The sequence below is a fragment of the Schistocerca nitens genome, chromosome 6 (genome assembly GCF_023898315.1).
Source record: "Schistocerca nitens isolate TAMUIC-IGC-003100 chromosome 6, iqSchNite1.1, whole genome shotgun sequence".
NCBI lineage: Eukaryota > Metazoa > Arthropoda > Insecta > Orthoptera > Acrididae > Schistocerca > Schistocerca nitens.
The window spans coordinates 85,369,064-85,389,520 of NC_064619.1; the positions used below are offsets into that span (position 1 = coordinate 85,369,064).

General features: G+C 37.8%; 1 protein-coding gene across 2 annotated transcripts in view; it reads right to left on the reverse strand.

Annotated features, from left to right (window-relative positions):
• The window catches only part of LOC126263657 (synaptic vesicle glycoprotein 2A-like), a 232,581-nt gene that overhangs the window by 95,524 nt on the left and 116,600 nt on the right, over positions 1-20,457 (reverse strand). For both annotated transcript variants that reach the window (XM_049960763.1, XM_049960764.1), the window contains one exon: positions 15,675-15,846. In XM_049960763.1, coding sequence (XP_049816720.1) covers positions 15,675-15,846 — 172 coding nt within the window. The remainder of the gene's footprint in view (positions 1-15,674; positions 15,847-20,457) is intronic.

Genomic DNA, 20,457 nt, shown 5'->3' on the forward strand with positions numbered 1-20,457 from the left:
AGAAGGACATTACCATGTCTTGTTAAATGAAGAGGATTAGAAAAAATGGCTTACAGTACACTGTATGAGCATTACAAATATAACTGGATGTCCATGGGCTTTAAAACAGCCCCAAGTACATTATAGAAACTGATGAACTCTGTTTTACCAGGGGTACAAGGTGACAAACTGTTCTTGTGCTTGGATGATATGGTGATATTTGGCTGCTCCTTAGAGGAACACAATGATGCAGTTAACGGAAGTGTTTTAAAGGCTTAGAATCGACAGTCCGACACTATAGGTCGACAAATGCAGATTTTGTGCAGAAAGAAGTGTGCTATTTGAACAGTGACCTGTTGGCCAAGGGCTTGAGGCCAGACCAACACAAGGTCAAAGTGATAAAAAAAATATACACAGCCTAAAACCATGAAGCAGCTGAAGCCTTCCAAAGGTCTTGTCAAACACCAAAGGCAATTCCTAAGCAACTTTAGCAACACCACCAAACTGCTCTACATGAATTGTTAAAGAAGGAAGTGCTGGTGTGTTGGGAAAGTCTATTTGGTAGTCATTCTTCTCCATCTTTAATCTAAATTTCATTGGTCTCAATGATGGAGCTGATACGTTACCTATCCAGGTTAGGGATTGTGAGTACATATCAGAAACTTTCAGCCAAAGACATAAGGTCTAAAGTATATAGCTGCCCAAAATATGGCTAACATCTCCCTCTTGATTGTACTCTACTGTCTTTTGCTTTATTTAGCATCTTTTGCTTTATTTAGCATCTTTGCTTTATTTAGCATCCCATGAACCATGGACCTTGCCATTGGTGGGGAGGCTTGCGTGCCTCAGCGATACAGATAGCCGTACCGTAGGTGCAACTACAACGGAGGGGTATCTGTTGAGAGGCCAAACAAACGTGTGGTTCCTGAACGGGGGCAGCAGCCTTTTCAGTAGTTGCAAGAGCAACAGTCTGGATGATTGACTGATCTGGCCTTGTAACAATAACCAAAACGGCCTTGCTGTGCTGGTACTGCGAACGGCTGAAAGCAAGGGGAAACTATGGCCGTAATTTTTCCTGAGGGCATGCAGCCTTACTTTATGGTTAAATGATGATGGCGTCCTCTTGGGTAAAATATTCCGGAGATAAAATAGTCCCCCATTCGGATCTCCAGGCGGGGACTACTCAGGAGGATGTCGTTGTCAGGAGAAAGAAAACTGGCGTTCTACAGATCGGAGCGTGGAATGTCAGATCCCTTAATAGGGCAGGGAGGTTAGAAAATTTAAAAAGGGAAATAGATAGGTTAAAGTTAGATATAGTAGGAATTAGTGAAGTTTGGTGACAGGAGGAACAAGACTTCTGGTCAGGTGACTACAGGGTTATAAACACAAAATCAAATAGGGGTAATGCAGGAGTAGGTTTAATAATGAATAGGAAAATAGGAATGTGGGTAAGCTACTACAAACAGCATAGTGAACGCATTATTGTGGCAAAGATAGATACGAAGCCCACGCCTACTACAGTAGTACAAGTTTATATGCCAACTAGCTCTGCAGATGACGAAGAAATTGAAGAAATGTATGATGAAATAAAAGAAATTATTCAGATAGTGAAGGGTGCCGAAAATTTAATAGTCAAGGGTGACTGGAATTCGGTAGTAGGAAAAGGGAGAGAAGGAAACGTAGTAGGTGAATATGGATTGGGGCTAAGAAATGAAAGAGGAAGCTGCCTGGTAGAATTTTGCACAGAGCACAACTTAATCATAGCTAACACTTGGTTCAAGAATCATAAAAGAAGGTTGTATACATGGAAGAACCCTGGAGATACTAAAAGGTATCAGATAGATTATATAATGGTAAGACAGAGATTTAGGAACCAGGTTTTAAATTGTAAGACATTTCCAGGGGCAGATGTGGACTCTGACCACAATCTATTGGTTATGATCTGTAGATTAAAACTGAAGAAACTGCAAAAACGTGGGAATTTAAGGTGATGGGGCCTGGATAAACTGACTAAACCAGAGATTGTACAGAGTTTCAGAGAGAGCATAAGGGAACAATCGACAGGAATGGGGGAAAGAAATACAGTAGAAGAAGAATGGGTAGCCCTGAGGGATGAAGTAGTGAAGGCAGCAGAGGATCAAGTAGGTAAAAAGACGAGGGCTAGTAGAAATCCTTGGGTACAGAAGATATATTGAATTTAATTGATGAGAGGAGAAAATATAAAAATGCAGTAAATGAAACAGGCAAAAAGGAATACAAACGTCTCAAAAATGAGATCCACAGGAAGTGCAAAATGGCTAAGCAGGGATGGCTAGAGGACAAATGTAAGGATGTAGAGGCTTGTCTCACTAGGGGTAAGATAGATACTGCCTACAGGAAAATTAAAGAGACCTTTGGAGATAAGATAACTACTTGCATGAACGTCAAGAGCTCAGGTGGAAACCCAGTTCTAAGCAAAGAAGGGAAAGTAGAAAGGTGGAAGGAGTATATAGAGGGTCTATACAAGGGCGATGTACTTGAAGTCAATATTATGGAAATGGAAGAGGATGTAGATGAAGATGAAATGGGAGATACAATACTGTGTGAAGAGTTTGACAGAGCGCTGAAAGACCTGAGTCGAAACAAGGCCCCCGGAGTAGACAACATTCCATTAGAACTACTGACGGCCTTGGGAGAGCCAGTCCTGACAAAACTCTACCATCTGGTGAGCAAGATTTATGAAAAAGGCGAAATACCCTCACACTTCAAGAAGAATATAATAATTCCAATCCCAAAGAAAGCAGGTGTTGACAGAAGTGAAAATTACCGAACTATCAGTTTAATAAGTCACAGCTGCAAAATACTAACGTGAATTATTTACAGACGAATGGAAAAACTGGTAGAAGCTGACCTCGGGGAAGATCAGTTTGGGTTCCGTAGAAATGTTGGAACACGTGAGTCAATACTGACCCTACGACTTATCTTAGAAGCTAGATTAAGGAAGGGGAAACCTACGTTTCTAGCATTTGTAGACTTAGAGAAAGCTTTTGACAATGTTGACTGGAATACTCTCTTTCAAATTCTGATGGTGGCAGGGGTAAAATACAGGGAGCGAAAGGCTATTTACAATTTGTACAAAAACCAGATGGCAGTTATAAGAGTCGAGGGACATGAAAGGAAGGCAGTGGTTGGGAAGGGAGTGAGACGGGGTTGTAGTCTCTCCCCGAAGTTATTCAATCTGTATATTGAGCAAGCAGTGAAGGAAACAAAAGAAAAATTCGGAGTAGGTATTAAAATCCATGGAGAAGAAATAAAAACTTTGAGGTTTGCCGATGACATAGTAATTCTGTCAGAGACAGCAAAGGACTTGGAAGAGCAGTTGAACGGAATGGATAGTGTCTTGAAAGGAGGATTTAAGATGAACATCAACAAAAGCAAAACGAGGATAATGGAATGTAGTCGAATTAAGTTGGGTGATGCTGAGGGAATTAGATTAGGAAATGAGACACTTAAAGTAGTAAAGGAGTTTTGCTATTTGGGGAGCAAAATAACTGATGATGGTTGAAGTAGAGAGGATATAAAATGTAGACTGGCAATGGCAAGGAAAGTGTTTCTGAAGAAGAGAAATTTGTTAACATCGAGTATTGATTTAAGTGTCAGGAAGTCATTTTTGGAAGTATTTGTATGGAGTGTTGCCATGTATGGAAGTGAAACATGGATGATAAATAGTTTGGACAAGAAGAGAATAGAAGCTTTTGAAATGTGGTGCTACAGAAGAATGCTGAAGATTAGACGGGTAGATCACATAACTAATGAGGAAATATTGAATAGGATTGGGGAGAAGAGAAGTTTGTGGCAAAACTTGACTAGAAGAAGGGATCGGTTGGTAGGACATATTCTGAGGCATTGAGGGATCACCAATTTAGTATTGGAGGGCAGCGTGGAGGGTAAAAATCGTAGAGGGAGACCAAGAGATGAATACATTAAGCAGATTCAGAAGGATGTAGGTTGTGGTAGGTACTGGGAGATGATGAAGCTTGCACAGGATAGAGTAGAATGGAGAGCTGCATCAAACCAGTTCAAAATGGTTCAAATGGCCCTGAGCACTATGGGACTTAACGTCTGAGGTCATCAGTCCCCTAGAACTTAGAACTAGTTAAACCTAACTAACCTAAGGACATCACACACATCCATGCCCGAGGCAGGATTCGAACCTGTGACCGTAGCGGTCGCGAGGTTCCAGACTGCAGCGCCTAGAACTGCTTGGCCACTCTGGCCGGCATCAAACCAGTCCCAGGACTGAAGACCACAACAAAAACAACAGCATCCTTGAGGTAAACATAAGGGTTAGGTCAGTGCCATTCTTTGCTTGGTTTAATACAGTACCAATACTACTCCAGCTTGCATTTGTGGTGATTATGGAAGCTGTGTTGGGCACTGTTGACCAGCTTCTTATGGATGCTGTGAATTGCACCAGTGATGGAGTGGCAGGGTAGTTGCCCATTTTGAGGGCACCACAAAGCTTGCCAGCTACTATTTTTATCAATGGGTTCTGCAAATAACACTGGTTTGGCACCATGCAACATATTTGATAGTGGCTGGCATGACATGCCAAGATGTAGAACAGCATCACGAGGAAGATTGTATACAGCTAATGGCTGGCAGGCTAGCCTCATACTGCTAATCAGCAGGTTTGGTAAAAGAAAACATGGTCTGTAATAGGCTGTAATATAGACAGTCTTTATTTAAATCACGTGATTAGTTGGTTTAAATGACTTCAGAGACAGTCATTTTCATTTTTCAACATCATTTTCCCATTTTGCGCTCTGCATTTACATTGAACTGACCTTTCAGTTATTTTAGTTTGTTTCATATTATGATAGTATCATATACTGTAATTCATGAATTACATGTTGTTCCCAGTATTGGTTCCTACACTTTTATCGCCAGTGCCATTTGGCTGCCTCACATGGTATATTGGTTGATAGATATTAAAAAGTTTCTAATCTTTTGGTACCCTTATGCATTTTCTAAAAAATGTTAGTGAATGCCACTTTAATGAATACTACTTTAACACCTAGTTTCTCTCATTAAGGAATTTTTTTACTCAATGTACATCATGGAATGGTCTCTATATGGGGTTTCTTAATTTTATTACTTGGTTCTACACATTTCCCTCAAATAATTTGATGAGTTCATTTCAGCACCCTCGTGTGTCCAATAAGGTGAACCCAGGAATGAGTGTCATTTATACTCGAAATCTTTTGCTTTTTTGCTACCTACTATCATGGCTTTTTTTGGTTTCTATGTATGTGTAAATAACCTTCAGACACTGGTGATCAGTGGTATAAGGCATTTGTTAAGTCTGGCTCACCAGCAATTAATGGAGTGTTCATTTTTCAATATTTTGTGAAATTTGTATGTATTTCATACATTAGAGTTAGTGTACTGTAAAAAATATTTTGTTATGTCTGTTTGTCCTTCTTATGTAGTCTCTGGTCACTGATTGTCTGATATAGAACACATCAACTAAGTCTGACATGCCAGCAATATATCTAATGTGTCCCTGACATTTTCTACCGATAGTGCTATAGCGTTTGGCCAGATGTGTATCTTTGACCACAAAATATCAGCTGCTGTTAGTTGTCAAGCTTTAGTACTTAGAGAATGTTCCCAATATGATGATTAGAGTTGTCATGTTAATGTGGATCCATTCACAATGTAAAGATGGAATACAAGACCTACTTTTTACCTGTAGTTAAAAATAATTTGACATTTATGACATGTAACACACAATATTACACATGTAAGAAGAAATTTTGCATGGTAAGGTGGTATGTTAATATGGATTGTTTAATGTATATTACCAATAAAATTGAACAAGTTGACAAATTTCTAAGTGTTAGTAGCCCTCATATTTATCTTTTGAATGAACTAGGGTGCAAAACTGAAGAATTATGCAGCATTAATTTAAGTAATTATAAAATTGTCAGTGTCTATTGTAGGAAACAACATAAAGGTGGTGGTGCTGGTATTTATGTCAAAAATAATGTCCAGTGTGAAAAAATTGATTGGATAGATAAACTTGCATGTGAGATGGTCTTTGAAATAGCTGCCATAAGAATAAAGCTCAGATATAGCAGTTTAATAATAGCTAGCCTGTACAGATCCCCTAACAGTAACATGGAAGAATTCTTTTGCCATTTAGAGGAACTTATTGATAAAATCTCACCTCATAAAAAACAGACTATAATAGTAGGGGATGTGAACATTGACTCCTTAACTAATAGTGTAAGTTACCTTAGATATATTGATATATTACAGTCCTATAATTACAACCATGTGAATTCAACACCAACCAGAATTACAGGTGACTCTCAGACATGTATTGACCATGTTATTACAAACTTAAGTAAGGAGGACCTTGTAGTTGGAACTGTTGAGCACCACATTTCGGATCATAGTGCATTAGTCCTAGAGCTTCACACTGACAAAGAAATAGTATCTCATAAGGAACAATTTACTTATAAAAGAAAGCTTGACTATCATGCATTAAAGGAAAAACTGGCACACATAAACTGGTATCAGGTAGGCCTATATGCAACAGAAGACATTAATGAAAAGTGGGAAATATTTTATACAACATTAACCCATTGTCTAAATCAAGTATGCCCAAGGGTCAAAATACTAAAGAAAACCGACAGTTCCAGGAATCTTAAACTCCCCCATAATGTGATGAAATTAAAGAATGACATGAATGATCTATATATTCTTTTTAAAGACACCAAACTGCAGTACTGTCAGTCTAAATACAAAGCCTGTAGAAAAACCTATAGGGAAGCACTTAAGACATTAAAGGCACAGAAGTATGCAGAACAGATGAGTCAATCCTGTAATGTTAGCAAAACGGTGTGGAATATAGTAAAGAAGGAAAGTGGGGGGAATGACAAGGCATTGTGTAACAACATAATAATAAGGGGCAATGAAAAATTGGTTAGTGACCCAAAAGAAGTATGCGCAGGTGCTAAATCCCAGTAATGTCAGTAATTTGTTCTTCGTGAGGTGTGTTACAGAACAGGAAATCCTGAGAACCATTTCCAACTTAAAAGCAAGTACATCCAGTGGCTGGGATGACATCTCAGCCAAATTTCTGAAAGAATGCAGTAATGAGTTAATAAAGCCACTGCAACATTTAATAAACAGCTCTTTCAGACAGGGGTCATTTCCTGACTTGTTAAAAGTCACTGAAATAAGACCAATGAATTAAAAGGGAAAACCTACTGATGTACAAAATTATAGGCCTATTTTATTGACATCAGAACTTAGTAAGTTGTTGGAAAGGCTATTTCTTGATCAAATGGAATCATTTTTCTCTAAGTACAATATATTAAAAAGTTCTCAACACGTTTTCAGGAAGGGCAAGTCTACAATAACAGCCATAGCCACATTTATACAAGCAGTATTGAATAAACTTCATGATGGAAACAAAGTTATTGGCACCTTTCTAGACCTATCTAAGGCTTTTGATACTGTAAATCACTCCATTCTTCTACATAAGCTAGAAACTTATGGGGTCAGATTTCTAAGATTTGTTAAGATTGTACCTTGCTGACAGGAGATACTGTGTTAAGTTGTATCATACAACCAGGAGACTTATACAAACAGTAAAATCATCTTATAAAATTCTTAGCTGTGGAGTCCTTCAGGGAAGTATTATTGGGCCTTTTCATATAATAATTCCAAAAAATGCAGACCTCGTGAATTATGCCGACGACAACTCCTTCATAAGCTGGGGCCCTACAAAACAGCTAGCAGTGCAAAATAATATGAAGAACACTAGCCTCATCACAGAATATATGACTAAAAATAAATTGGCATTAAATAAGGAAAAGACAATTCTAATGGAGTTTATGCTAAATTACAAATCAAGACAAGTGGATACTGAGCCAGAGTTATCAATTCAAACAATTGATAAACATAAATTTCTGGGTATTATAGTTGATGAACATCTTACATGGAAGGAGCACATCAGCTACATGTGTAAAAAAATCTCGTGTAATACCTACCTGCTAAAACGCCTTTCTAGCATAATAGCGTCACCAGTCTTAAGACAAATCTATTTTGGTGTTATACACTCCCACCTACAATACGGTATTGAGATTTGGTGCGGGGCACCAACGGTATACATGGATAGGGCTTTTAGAGCCCAGAAGAGAGCAATTAGGATAATAACGAATATTAGTAAACGTCAGTCCTGTAGAGAATACTTCATTAAGTATAATATACTAACTGTGTATTCATTATATGTTCTAAGGACTATACTGTTTGTAAAAGAAAATATGGAGCACAGTATAATAAATAGTGATATCCATAGTTATAATACAAGGAAGAAAGAGGATTACCACATAAAATTCAGAAATAAAAAAGCAACCGATCATAATCCATTTTCTGCGGGAAGATTTTTTTTACAACAGACTGCCAAATACCATAAAAATGTTAAAAGGAAACATATTTAAAATAAAATTAAAGCAGCTGTTAATTGCTAAATGTTTGTACTCCATCAAGGATTTTTAATGTTGTATGTACTTTATTTCTACTACTAAACTATTATTATTGTTCATGTATGTACTGACTGACTATGTCCACAACTGTAAAAGTTATTATGGACAAATAAACCATTATTATTATTATTATTTATTTCTTGTCTCAGACGTTATGTATGGTTAAAAATGGAAGGTGACACAGACCTTGATCAAGCGTGACTTCCTTTTAACTGTATGGTATATGTTACATTGCATTTAGGAACTTTCGGGTAATTGAACAAGTGTCAATAATTACAGATTTCTGTAGTTGTATATATAAGTTTGGATGTAGCTGTATTGCATTGATGTATTGGTGGATATTGTGTGGTAAGACTCCTGTAGTTGATAGTATAATTGGTATGATGTCAACTTTATCCTGATGCCACATGTATTTGACTTCCTCAGCCAGTTGGATGTATTTTTCAATTTTTTCTCCTGTTTTCTTTTGTATATTTGTTGTATTGGGTATGGATATTTCGATTAGTTGTGTTAATTTCTTCTTTTTATTGGAGAGTATGATGTCAGGTTTGTTATGTGGTGTTGTTTTATCTGTTATAATGGTTCTGTTCCAGTATAATTTGTATTCATCGTTCTCCAGTACATTTTGTGGTGCATACTTGTATGTGGGAACATTTTGTTTTATAAGTTTATGTTGTAAGGCAAGCTGTTGATGTAATATCTGGTGTTTATTGTTTGATCCTGTATTGCAATTATCAATCCTTCCGTCTCACTGTATATATTGCCTTTTCTTAGCCATGTGTTGGATGCGTCTTGATCAATGTGTGGCTGTGTTAGATGATACGGGTGCTTGCCATGTAGTGTTTTCTTTTTCCAATTTACTTTCTTCGTATCTGTTGATGTTTTGTGATCTAAAGGGTTGTAGAAGTGGTTATGAAATTGCAGTGGTGTAGCCGATGTATTTATATGAGTGATTGCTTTGTGTATTTTGCTAGTTTCTGCTCGTTCTATAAAGAATTTTCTTAAATTGTCTACCTGTCCATAATGTAAATATAATAGAGGGAAACATTCCACGTGAGAAAAATATATCTAAAAACAAAGATGATGAGACTTACCAAACAAAAGCGCTGGCAGGTTAATAGCCACACAAACAAACACAAACACACACACAAAATTCGAGCTTTCGCAACAAACGGTTGCTTCATCAGGAAAGAGGGAAGGAGAGGGAAAGACGAAAGGATGTGGGTTTTAAGGGAGAGAGTAAGGAGTCATTCCAATCCCGGGAGCGGAAAGACTTACCTTAGGGGGAAAAAAGGACAGGTATACACTCGCGCACACACACACACACATATCCATCCACACATACACAAACACAAGCAGACATTTGTAAAGGCCTTTACAAATGTCTGCTTGTGTCTGTGTATGTGCGGATGGATATGTTTGTGTGTGTGCGAGTGTATACCTGTCCTTTTTCCCCCTAAGGTAAGTCTTTCCGCTCCCGGGATTGGAATGACTCCTTACTCTCTCCCGTAAAACCCACATCCTTTCGTCTTTCCCTCTCCTTCCCTTTTTTCCTGACGAAGCAACCGTTTGTTGCGAAAGCTCGAATTTTGTGTGTGTGTTTGTGTTTGTTTGTGTGTCTATCGACCTGCCAGCGCTTTTGTTTGGTAAGTCTCATCATCTTTGTTTTTAGATATATGTCCATAATGTAAGTTTTTTTATGTCGATAAATCCCCTTCCTCCTTCCTTTCTGCTTAATGTGAATCTTTCAGTTGCTGAATGTATGTGATGTATTCTATATTTGTGGCATTGTGATCGTGTAAGTGTATTGAGTGCTTCTAGGTCTGTGTTACTCCATTTCACTACTCCAAATGAGTAGGTCAATATTGGTATAGCATAAGTATTTATAGCTTTTGTCTTGTTTCTTGCTGTCAATTCTGTTTTCAGTATTTTTGTTAGTCTTTGTCTATATTTTTCTTTTAGTTCTCGATTAATATTTGTGTTATCTATTCCCATTTTTTGTCTGTATCCTAGATATTTATAGGCATCTGTTTTTTCCATCGCTTCTATGCAGTTGCTGTGGTTATCCAATATGTAATCTTCTTGTTTAGTGTGTTTTCCCTTGACTATGCTATTTTTCTTACATTTGTCTGTTCCAAAAGCCATATTTATATCATTGCTGAATACTTCTGTTATCTTTAGTAATTGGTTGAGTTGTTGATTTGTTGCTGCCAGTAGGTTTAGATCATCCATGTATAGCAGATGTGTGATTTTGTGTGGGTATGTTCCAGTAATATTGTATCCATAATTTGTATTATTTAGCATGTTGGATAGTGGGTTCAGAGCAAGGCAGAACCAGAAAGGACTTAATGAGTCTCCTTGGTATATTCCACGCTTAATCTGTATTGGCTATGATGTGATATTATTTGAATTTGTCTGGATATTAAGTGTGGTTTTCCAATTTTTCATTACTATGTTTAGGAACTGTATCAATTTAGGATCTACTTTGTATATTTCCAATATTTGTAGTAACCATGAGTGGGGTACACTATCAAAAGCTTTTTGGTAATCAATGTATGCATAGTGTAGCGACCTTTGTTTAGTTTTAGCTTGATATGTCACCTCTGCATCTATTATCAGTTGCTCTTTACATCCTCGTGCTCCTTTGCAACAGCCTTTTTGTTCTTCATTTATAATTTTGTTCTGTGTTGTATGTGTCATTAATTTCTGTGTAATGGCTGAAGTTAATATTTTGTATATTGTTGGTAGGCATGTTATGGGGCGATATTTAGCTGGGTTTGCTGTGTCTGCTTGATCTTTAGGTTTCAGATAAGTTATTCCATGTGTAAGTTTATCAGGGAATGTGTATGGGTCTGCAATGTAACTGTTAAATAATTTATAATAGAAGGAAACATTCCACATAGGAAAAATATATCTAAATCAGAAGATGATGTGACTTACCAACTTACATGTGTCTGCTTGTGTCTGTATATGTGTGGATGGATATGTGTGTGTGTGCGAGTGTATACCCATCCTTTTTTCCCCCGAAGGTAAGTCTTTCTGCTCTCGGGATTGGAATGACTCCTTACCCTCTCCCTTAAAACCCACATCCTTTCGTCTTTCCCTCTCCTTCCCTCTTTCCTGACGAGGCAACAATTTGTTGCGAAAGCTTGAATTTTGTGTGTATGTTTGTGTTTGTTTGTGTGTCTGTCGACCTCCCAGCACTTTCATTTGGTAAGTCACATCATCTTTGTTTTTAGATATATGTTAAATAACTTAGTTAGATGTGAATGTGTTGAGATGAACTTCTTTAGCCAGAAATTTGCTATTTTATCTTTTCCAGGGGCTTTCCAATTGTGAGTAGAATTAATTGCTTGGGTGACTTCATGTTGCAAAATTATCACTTCAGGCATTTGTGGTATCATCTTGTATGTATCTGTTTCTGCTTGTATCCACCGTGCATGCCTGTTATGTTGTACCGGGTTTGACCATATGTTGCTCCAGAAGTGTTCCATGTCTGTTATGTTTGGTGGATTGTATATTTTAATGTGTGTGTTATCTATTGTCTGGTAAAATTTCTTTTGGTCTGTGTTGAATGTTTGGTTTTGTTTCCTTCTATTTAAACTTTATTATTATTATTATTATTATTTCTTATACACGCTGATGTATGGAAATGTATGCAGTGTGACACTCTTCTATGTTGGTTTTACAGGAGAATGACAGCCCCTCTTAGAGAAATCGGGTTGTGGGAGAGAAACAAAGCAAATGTGCACCTGGTGTGTATCTCGGGAGTAATTGTTTACTAGGTTTCCTCTGACACCACCACAGGAGCAATTGAAAGCACATGCTGCAGTCAGCTCGAGATCATTGCTCACACTGGCACCTGCCTGGGTTCTGAGAGCATTATCAGTTCTTTCTGGAGACTGGTTGACACAGTGAGGCCAGGTAACTTCAGTCAAGAGGTCTTGGCACATCTGTTGAGCTACAGCATCATTCTGATAGATTGGGGCCCTTTGATCTGGAGATGAGTAGAGGGAGTTAAACCAGAGGCCTCACTGGTTCTGCGACCAGATCAGCCTTAGATTCCTAGACCTAAAGTAAATAATGCAGACTTGTGTGAAGTCACAGTAGGTATATCATGTGTCCACTGTACACAAATACAGTCTCTTGGGTTGCACAGCATGTGTGGAATGGGGGGGGGGGGGGGGGGGGAAACCACACATCGACAGATAGTCAGATAAACCAATTATTACAGAATACCAGATGACAAACCAAAGAGTGAGAATCTCAGATATTAATTGTCAACTGCCATAGTTTTTGCAGCAACGTCCATTAGCTCATGTCTCTCATTGGAAGATGCCGGACACCACATCTCATTATGAACTGAGAGTTGAAAACCAAAGTAGAGAGTAGAGGAGTTTTCAACAATACGTGAAATGTATATTGGAAAAATTGATTAGATCCTCAGACGGATGAGTGTCTACAGTAACAACCAGAGGCATTAAATCTAGAAACATTGAAAGAGAATCTGAGCGTGAACTAATAGGGACAAGAGTAACTGTGTTTAGTGGACTTGGTTATTAATTGGATATTTCTATTGACCACTAGAGTCAGACACATTGGTATTAGTGTCATTCATAGATGACCTTAATGTGATAGCCCAGAAATATCCTTAGGATATGGGTACAGTATGTGTTGATTTTAACATACCCATGATCATGTGGGAAAACTATGTGCAAATCAGTGGCAGTAAGGACATACAGTCTTGTGAAATGACACTGAATACATTGTCTGACAACTGTCTTCAACAACTACTCTGACAACCTACATGTGAAATAGTAGTTTAGACCTCCTGACTTGTAAACAGACCTGGTCTTTCTGAAGTGTTACCACCAATGAGAGAGAGATAAGTGACCAAGATGTGTGTCTGTGCGGGTGGGGGTGGCGGTGGGGGGTGGGGGGTGGGGGGAGGAATTGAACTGATAGACAGTCACTATAACTTTGCAAATGTTTAACAGTTATATGAACATGCACATTACTTCTGAAGAAAACAGGTATTGTGCTCAGTATGATAGGGTTCTTATGAACAGTGATAATTGTTTCCTACACTATTTAAGGATTTGCAAATACGCAGTCCAAATGGTCAGATACTTTATGAAAACGCAGTCCAAATGGTCAGATACTTTATGAAAGTAATTGCAAGTTATTTATGAAAATCCAAGCAGGATTTCATTAAGTAATAAACTTGGTTGTGCATGGTAGCTCATGATATCTCGTCTTTAGCTTAGTTTTACTTGTGTGGTGTTCTGACATGGTTTGTTTTGTGGGGCACTCAACTGCATGGTCATCAGCACCCGTACAAAGTCCTGATTTTTATACAGTCCTATTTTTTCACAGTTCAATCTAGCCATTGTCCCTAATGATGATGATGATGATGATGATGATGACGACAACACAAGCATCCAACCCCGGGCAGAGAAAATCCTCAACGTGGCTGCGAATCGAACGCAGGACCCCGTGTCCAGAGGCAGCCTCAATCAAGGCAGGTGTGTTGGTGTGGAGTCTGTCATGAGTACCACTAGGTATTATTTTGTTTTCAAAACTTATACAATCTAAGTGATCAAAGACATTGGCAATCTCACAAAAAATGCCAGCAGGAATTAAAACAGATTATTCGAGAAAAACCTCTAACACATCTTGTCAGGTGTGAGATCTGTTCAGAAAAGAGTCCCTTTATTCTGTTGTGCACTTCTTATCAATAAAAATTGATAACTGAAATAGATGATTGTAGCTCTGTCTTGAGGGCAGTTTCTGCAGCTGGCCTGACGTCTGTATTTGTCTGACTTACAGTACAGATGGTTTGAAAATGGACACAGGTGTCCAAAACTAGTCACCATCAAGGAATACAACAGATACTTCTCAATGCAACTTATGACAATGTTTATTTCAATAACAAGACAAGTTGCAGACCTATTTTTCACCTGCAGCGTGCTGAAAGTTCATAAAAATTGGTGACTGAGGGTAATGAATTTACTCATTTTCATTATATTATTGTAAAAACAAAGATGATGTAACTTACCAAATGAAAGCGTTGGTATGTTGATAGACACACAAACAAACACAAACACACATACAAAATTCAAGCTTTCGGAACCCACGGTTGCCTCATCAGGAATGAGGGAAGGAGAGGGAAAGACGAAAGGATGTGGGTTTTAAGGGAGAGGGTTAGGAGTCATTCCAATCCTGGGAGCGGAAAGACTTACCTTAGGGGGAAAAAAGGACAGGTATACACTCGCACACACACACACACACACACACACACACACACACACACACACACACATATCCATCTGCACTCATACAGACACAAGCAGACATTAAATTGAGAGCAGCCACTCTTTCTTTGATTTTTTCCATAAAACAGGCCAATAAAGTTTGAAGATGATTTATGAAGGAATTAAAATTACTTACCAGTTTAAAAGATTTACTAGGAAATTCTGCCTCTGACAATATTATCACACACACACACACACACACACACACACACACACACACACACATATGTCTGATTGTGTCTGTATGAGTGCAGATGGACATGTGTGTGTGTACGAGTGTATACCTGTCCTTTTTTTCCCCCTAAGGTAAGTCTTTCCACTCCCGGGATTGGAATGACTCCTTACCCTCTCCCTTAAAACCCACATCCTTTCGTCTTTCCCTCTCCTTCCCTCTTTCCTGATGAGGCAACCGTGGGTTGCGAAAGCTTGAATTTTGTGTGTGTGTGTGTGTGTGTATGTGTTTGTTTGTGTGTCTATCAACATACCAATGCTTTCATTTGGTAAGTTACATCATCTTTGTTTTTAGATATATTTTTCCCACGTGGAATGTTTCCCTCTATTATATTTATATCATTATATTATTGGTTTTACTAGTGTACACTGCACTTGTTTCAGTAGACAAATGCATGAGCTAAGCCACAAGCTATTACCTGAAGACAATGTGCAAAACCAAAAACTGCCGTTATTAAAGGTATTGATATAGTAACTATAATTTAGCCAAGAACAAGTGCAGCAATCAACTGACTGTACCAGGACTTGCTTCTGATGAATATGTGATTTACTATATCAAGTGACACAGGCATATTAATATTTTTAACATTTTTCTGTTATTATACATTACCACTCCACAGAATTCTTCATTTGAGGTTGTGGAAGAGGTTGAAACACCAGTAAATGATATCATTTCACACATTGACACAGGTTCATTAGTGTTATTCATAAATTTGTGGTGTTCTATGTACTCCTCAGCTGATGCAAACATCTGCGGTAGCCAAAGACGTATAGTATTCACACTAAAAAGTAAAAAAGTACTAACTAGAAAAACTTGAAGCCAAATGGACATGCATGGTAATTAAAAAGTCTCACTGCTTTCTTTGTCCTTTACAACAAATATGTAGATCTATCTTTGTTCAACAAAAATGTTCAAATATATTGTATTAAATTTCAGAAGATATTACAAACATGCCTGGAAGCTGAAGAAATATTGCACTAATTACTAAAGTTTATACACTTCTTTTTATTTTAGACACAGTCACACAATGTAAACAGACTGATAATTTTAGCTATAAATAGCTCATATGGTTGCTCTGTTCATCAATGAATGACGTGCTTTGTCATGTTCTGGAGTAGAAAGAAGTGTATAACATGTAAATCACTATTCTCCATAGATAGTATGTAATTTTTTTCCAAATACTAGTATTTATTCAAATAAATATTATTCCATTTGTACAGAAATTAGACAAAGATACATAACAGATCGGGACACACACATACACATAAAAACTAGAGCAGTCTATTTCATAGACAATTTTTCCCCTGACATACACATACTTCTAATTAGAGCAGCATCATTCATTCCCTTCACTTTGTCCTGTGGAGTAAGTACTCATACTTTCATTTCTGCTAACTCAGTATAACTGTATATAATATAGTGTTATAATATAGTGTCTTGTCCAAACTATTGAGCTGTGGTGTATATTTATGCAAATATACATCTCTCAGTGAAAAATAATGGTAAACAGGAACAATTTAGGCTCATTTTACAATGTTTATTTCTTTGAAATATGTACTGTGTAAATTAATAAAAAAGTAGAGAAGAGGTGGTAAAAGTGGTAACCTTGCAATATGAGGTTAATATGACTGCAATCTGCCACAATGTATTTTGGAAGAGATTTACCAACATTAATTAAGTTAACTATAAATAAAAATTTTGTAAGTGGTACTCTTAGCAAGACAGCTAATAGAAAAAACTGTTTAAATTACCTTCAACTACACTGAAGAGCCAAAGAAACTGGTACACCTGTCTAACATCGTGTGGGGCCCCTGCTAGCATGCAGAAGTGCCACAACATGACATGGCATGGACTCAGCTAATGTCTGAAGTAGTGCTGGAGAGAACTGACACTGTGAATCCTGCATGGCTGTCCATAAATCTGTAAAAGTATGAGGGGTGGAGATCTCTTCTGAACTGCATGTTGCAAGGCATCCCAGATATGCTCATTGATATTCATATCTGGGAATTGTGGTGGCCAGCGGAAGTGTTTAAACTCAGAAGAGTGTTCCTGGAGCCATTCTGTAGCAATTCTGGTCATGTGGGGTGTCACTTTGTCCTGCTGGACTTGCCCAAGTCTGTCAGAATGCACAATGGATATGAATGGATGCAGGTGATCAGACAGGATGATTACGTACGTGTCACTTTTCTAGACATATGAGGGGTCCCATATCACTAAAACTGCACATGTCCCACACCGTTAAAGAGCCTCCACCAGCTTGAACAGTCCCCTGTTGACATGCAGGGTCCCTGGATTCATGAGGTTTTCTCCATAACCGTACATGTTCATCTGCTCAATACAATTTGAAACAAGACTCATCTGACCAGACAACATGTTTCCAGTCATCAACAGTCCAATGTCGACATTGATGGGCCCAGACAAGGCATAAAGTTTTGTGTCATGCAATCATCAAGGGACATGAGTGGGCTGGCTCCAAAAGCCCATATTGATGATGTTTCGTTGAATAGTTCGCATGATGACACTTGTTGATGGCCCAGCATTGAAATCTGCAGTAATGTGCAGAAAGGTTTCACTTTGTCACATTGAATGATTCTCTTCATTGTTATTGGTCCCAATCTCGCTGGATCTTTTTCCAGCCACAGCGAAATCAGAGATTTGAAGTTTTACCAGATTCCTGATTTTCAAGGTACACTCGTGAAATGGTTGTACGGGAAAATCCCCTTTTAATCACTACCTTGGAGATGCTTTCCCCCATTGCTCATGCACTGGCTGTAATACCACATTCACACTCACTTACATCTTGATAACCTGCCATAAAGCCGATCCAACAACTGTGCCAGACACTTGCTTCTTATATAGGTGTTGCCGACCACAGCACTCTATTGTGCCTGTTTACATACCTCTGTATTTGAATACACATTCCTATAGCAGTTTCTTTGACACTTCAGTATATAAACTGAGTCTCAGAAATTAAAAAAAAATGATTGTAATATGTTTCATTTAGGCAAAATTATACACTGGAGAATACTGATGTCTGGTATTAATATAAGAACATTAAATATAACAACTTTGACTGATAAATGTGAATACATCATAGTTCTCATGAAAATGAGGTCAGAGATTGTTGGACTGAATGAATCAAAGTTGAATAAGAAAGGAAATAAAATTTTTATAGAACTAATATGAAGTTTACAAGTTTCTGGCTAAATGAACTTTTAGAACATACAATGTATGTTCAAAAAGGAATAGAAATTCTGTTATTTTGCATGCTGTATTAGTCAGATTCACTATGACCTCCGATATGCACCATCCATTTCCATGCTCTGGTCACACCACATTTTCACATTCTTGTCACAGTCTAGAAGAACATTGTCAAGAGTTACAGAAGGTAATAAATGAAAGCAAATTCAATTACAAGGTGATAATAGAAGTTTTGAATGTGAAAGTAGGACAAAAACCATAGAATGACTTGTTAGCAGGAAACCTCACTTATCATTTCAGAAATGAGAGGTCATACATTAGTAGAATTTCCAAAGACGAACAGTGGGTTTGTTCCTTCCGGGATAAAACAAAGATAAAATTGGTCCAAATGGAACTAAAAAAGTTGACTGTTTTTTTATGAATAATTAAAGAAATTGTATTTGATGTAATAGTTGTAACTCACTTCTGAATTTCAAGTGACCATAGACTCGTAACATGCAACAAACAAAAAGATAAAAAGGTAGAAAGAAACTGATTTTTTGGGCAGGAAGTCATAAATGACAATCAGAATTCATTAAAAAATGTAGGTGTATCAGATAAAATTAAGCACAAAATTCAGTATCATAAAAAGAAATGTTATACACATAAAAACAAAAGAGAAACTTCCATTTTAGTTAAAACTTCTGGAATGAGAGACAGTTGATGTATAAAAGCATTCCCTAACATTTCATCTCCAATTGTGATAGATATCTTCAGAAGTAATACAGCGACTACATCAAGAGTTAAGAGGTCTCAGAATTTTTAGCGATACATAGACGGCATTCCTGTTCCCCACATTATGCCAACTGCATGATTATCTTTGGCTTGTGCTACTGTTCTCTATTAAAAGCAATCAATCATCACTATGATGGTGAAAAGTCGATATCCATATTTTAACTAATTTAACACCTCCTTCTTTTCCGTTAAAATTATTATGGCATTCATAAATCTCTATGATCTCTCTACACATATGCACATGATAATGTGTAGTCTTTGCTAAAATGCTCATTTCACTGAATTCTCTATCATGATTTCCACCTCAGAAAAGAATGTTCTGCTAAGGCTGATTTGTCTATACGTCTGAGGTATCAGTTCCTTGGGTGTTAAGCTAAGCAGGTGTTAATACTTCCTCCTTGTGGTTCCCATGTATACTTGCCCACAACCTGGAATTTAGCTCTTCTTATGTATTCATTGATTCAACTCCATACTTGGCCAAAACTTTCCCAATGTAAATCATAACCTTGTCAATAAATGGGAGGGAAAATTTCCTATTTGCTGGTGGTTGTTCCTCATTAGTCCTGGCTTTTGCTCTTCTAGGATGGAGTGCTTGATCCACCTCCTTACTGGAGTAATCATTTTTCTTAAAGGTCATATGCAAGCAATGAAGATCATTTTGCAAATAAATCACCTCATAAATTTTTAGCTGTATCCACCAAGGTTCTAATTAGAATTCTTTTTTTCTGTTTTGGGAGATGATTAGATTCCTTATGGCAGCATCTATCAGTGCATATAGCTGTCCTGTACACCTTATGGCCTAAAACCCACCGAGCGAGGTGGCGCAGTGGTTAGCACACTGGACTCACATTCGGGAGGACAACAGTTCAATCCCGTCTCCAGCCATCCTGATTTAGATTTTCCGTGATTTCCCTAAATCGTTTCAGGCAAATGCCAGGATGGTTCCTTTGAAAGGGCACGGCCGATTTCCTTCCCAATCCTTCCCTAACCCGAGCTTGCGCTCCGTCTCTAATGACCTCGTTGTCGACGGGACGTTCAACACTAACCACCACCACCACCTAAAACCCAACCTATGATCACAGATATATCCAGGAAATGAAGTTGCCCATTGCTCTCTTTCTTCATCGTAAATTGAATTTTTGGCTTGATGCTATTGAAATGTAGCAAGAAGACATTCAACACCTCTTCTCCACATGTCAATACCAAAAAGGTATCATGGACTTAGCAGTATCACTTTGCTGATCTTTTGTTGGCTGCCTGCAATGCCTGCTCAAAAATCTTCACAAACAAATTGCCAACAACTGGACTATGAGGGCTGTCTATGGTAAACATGTCAATTTGCTCACAAAATTCATTGTTCCTCTGGAAACAGGTTTTAGCGAGAAACTGTCTAAATAAAACTACTATATTGATCTGA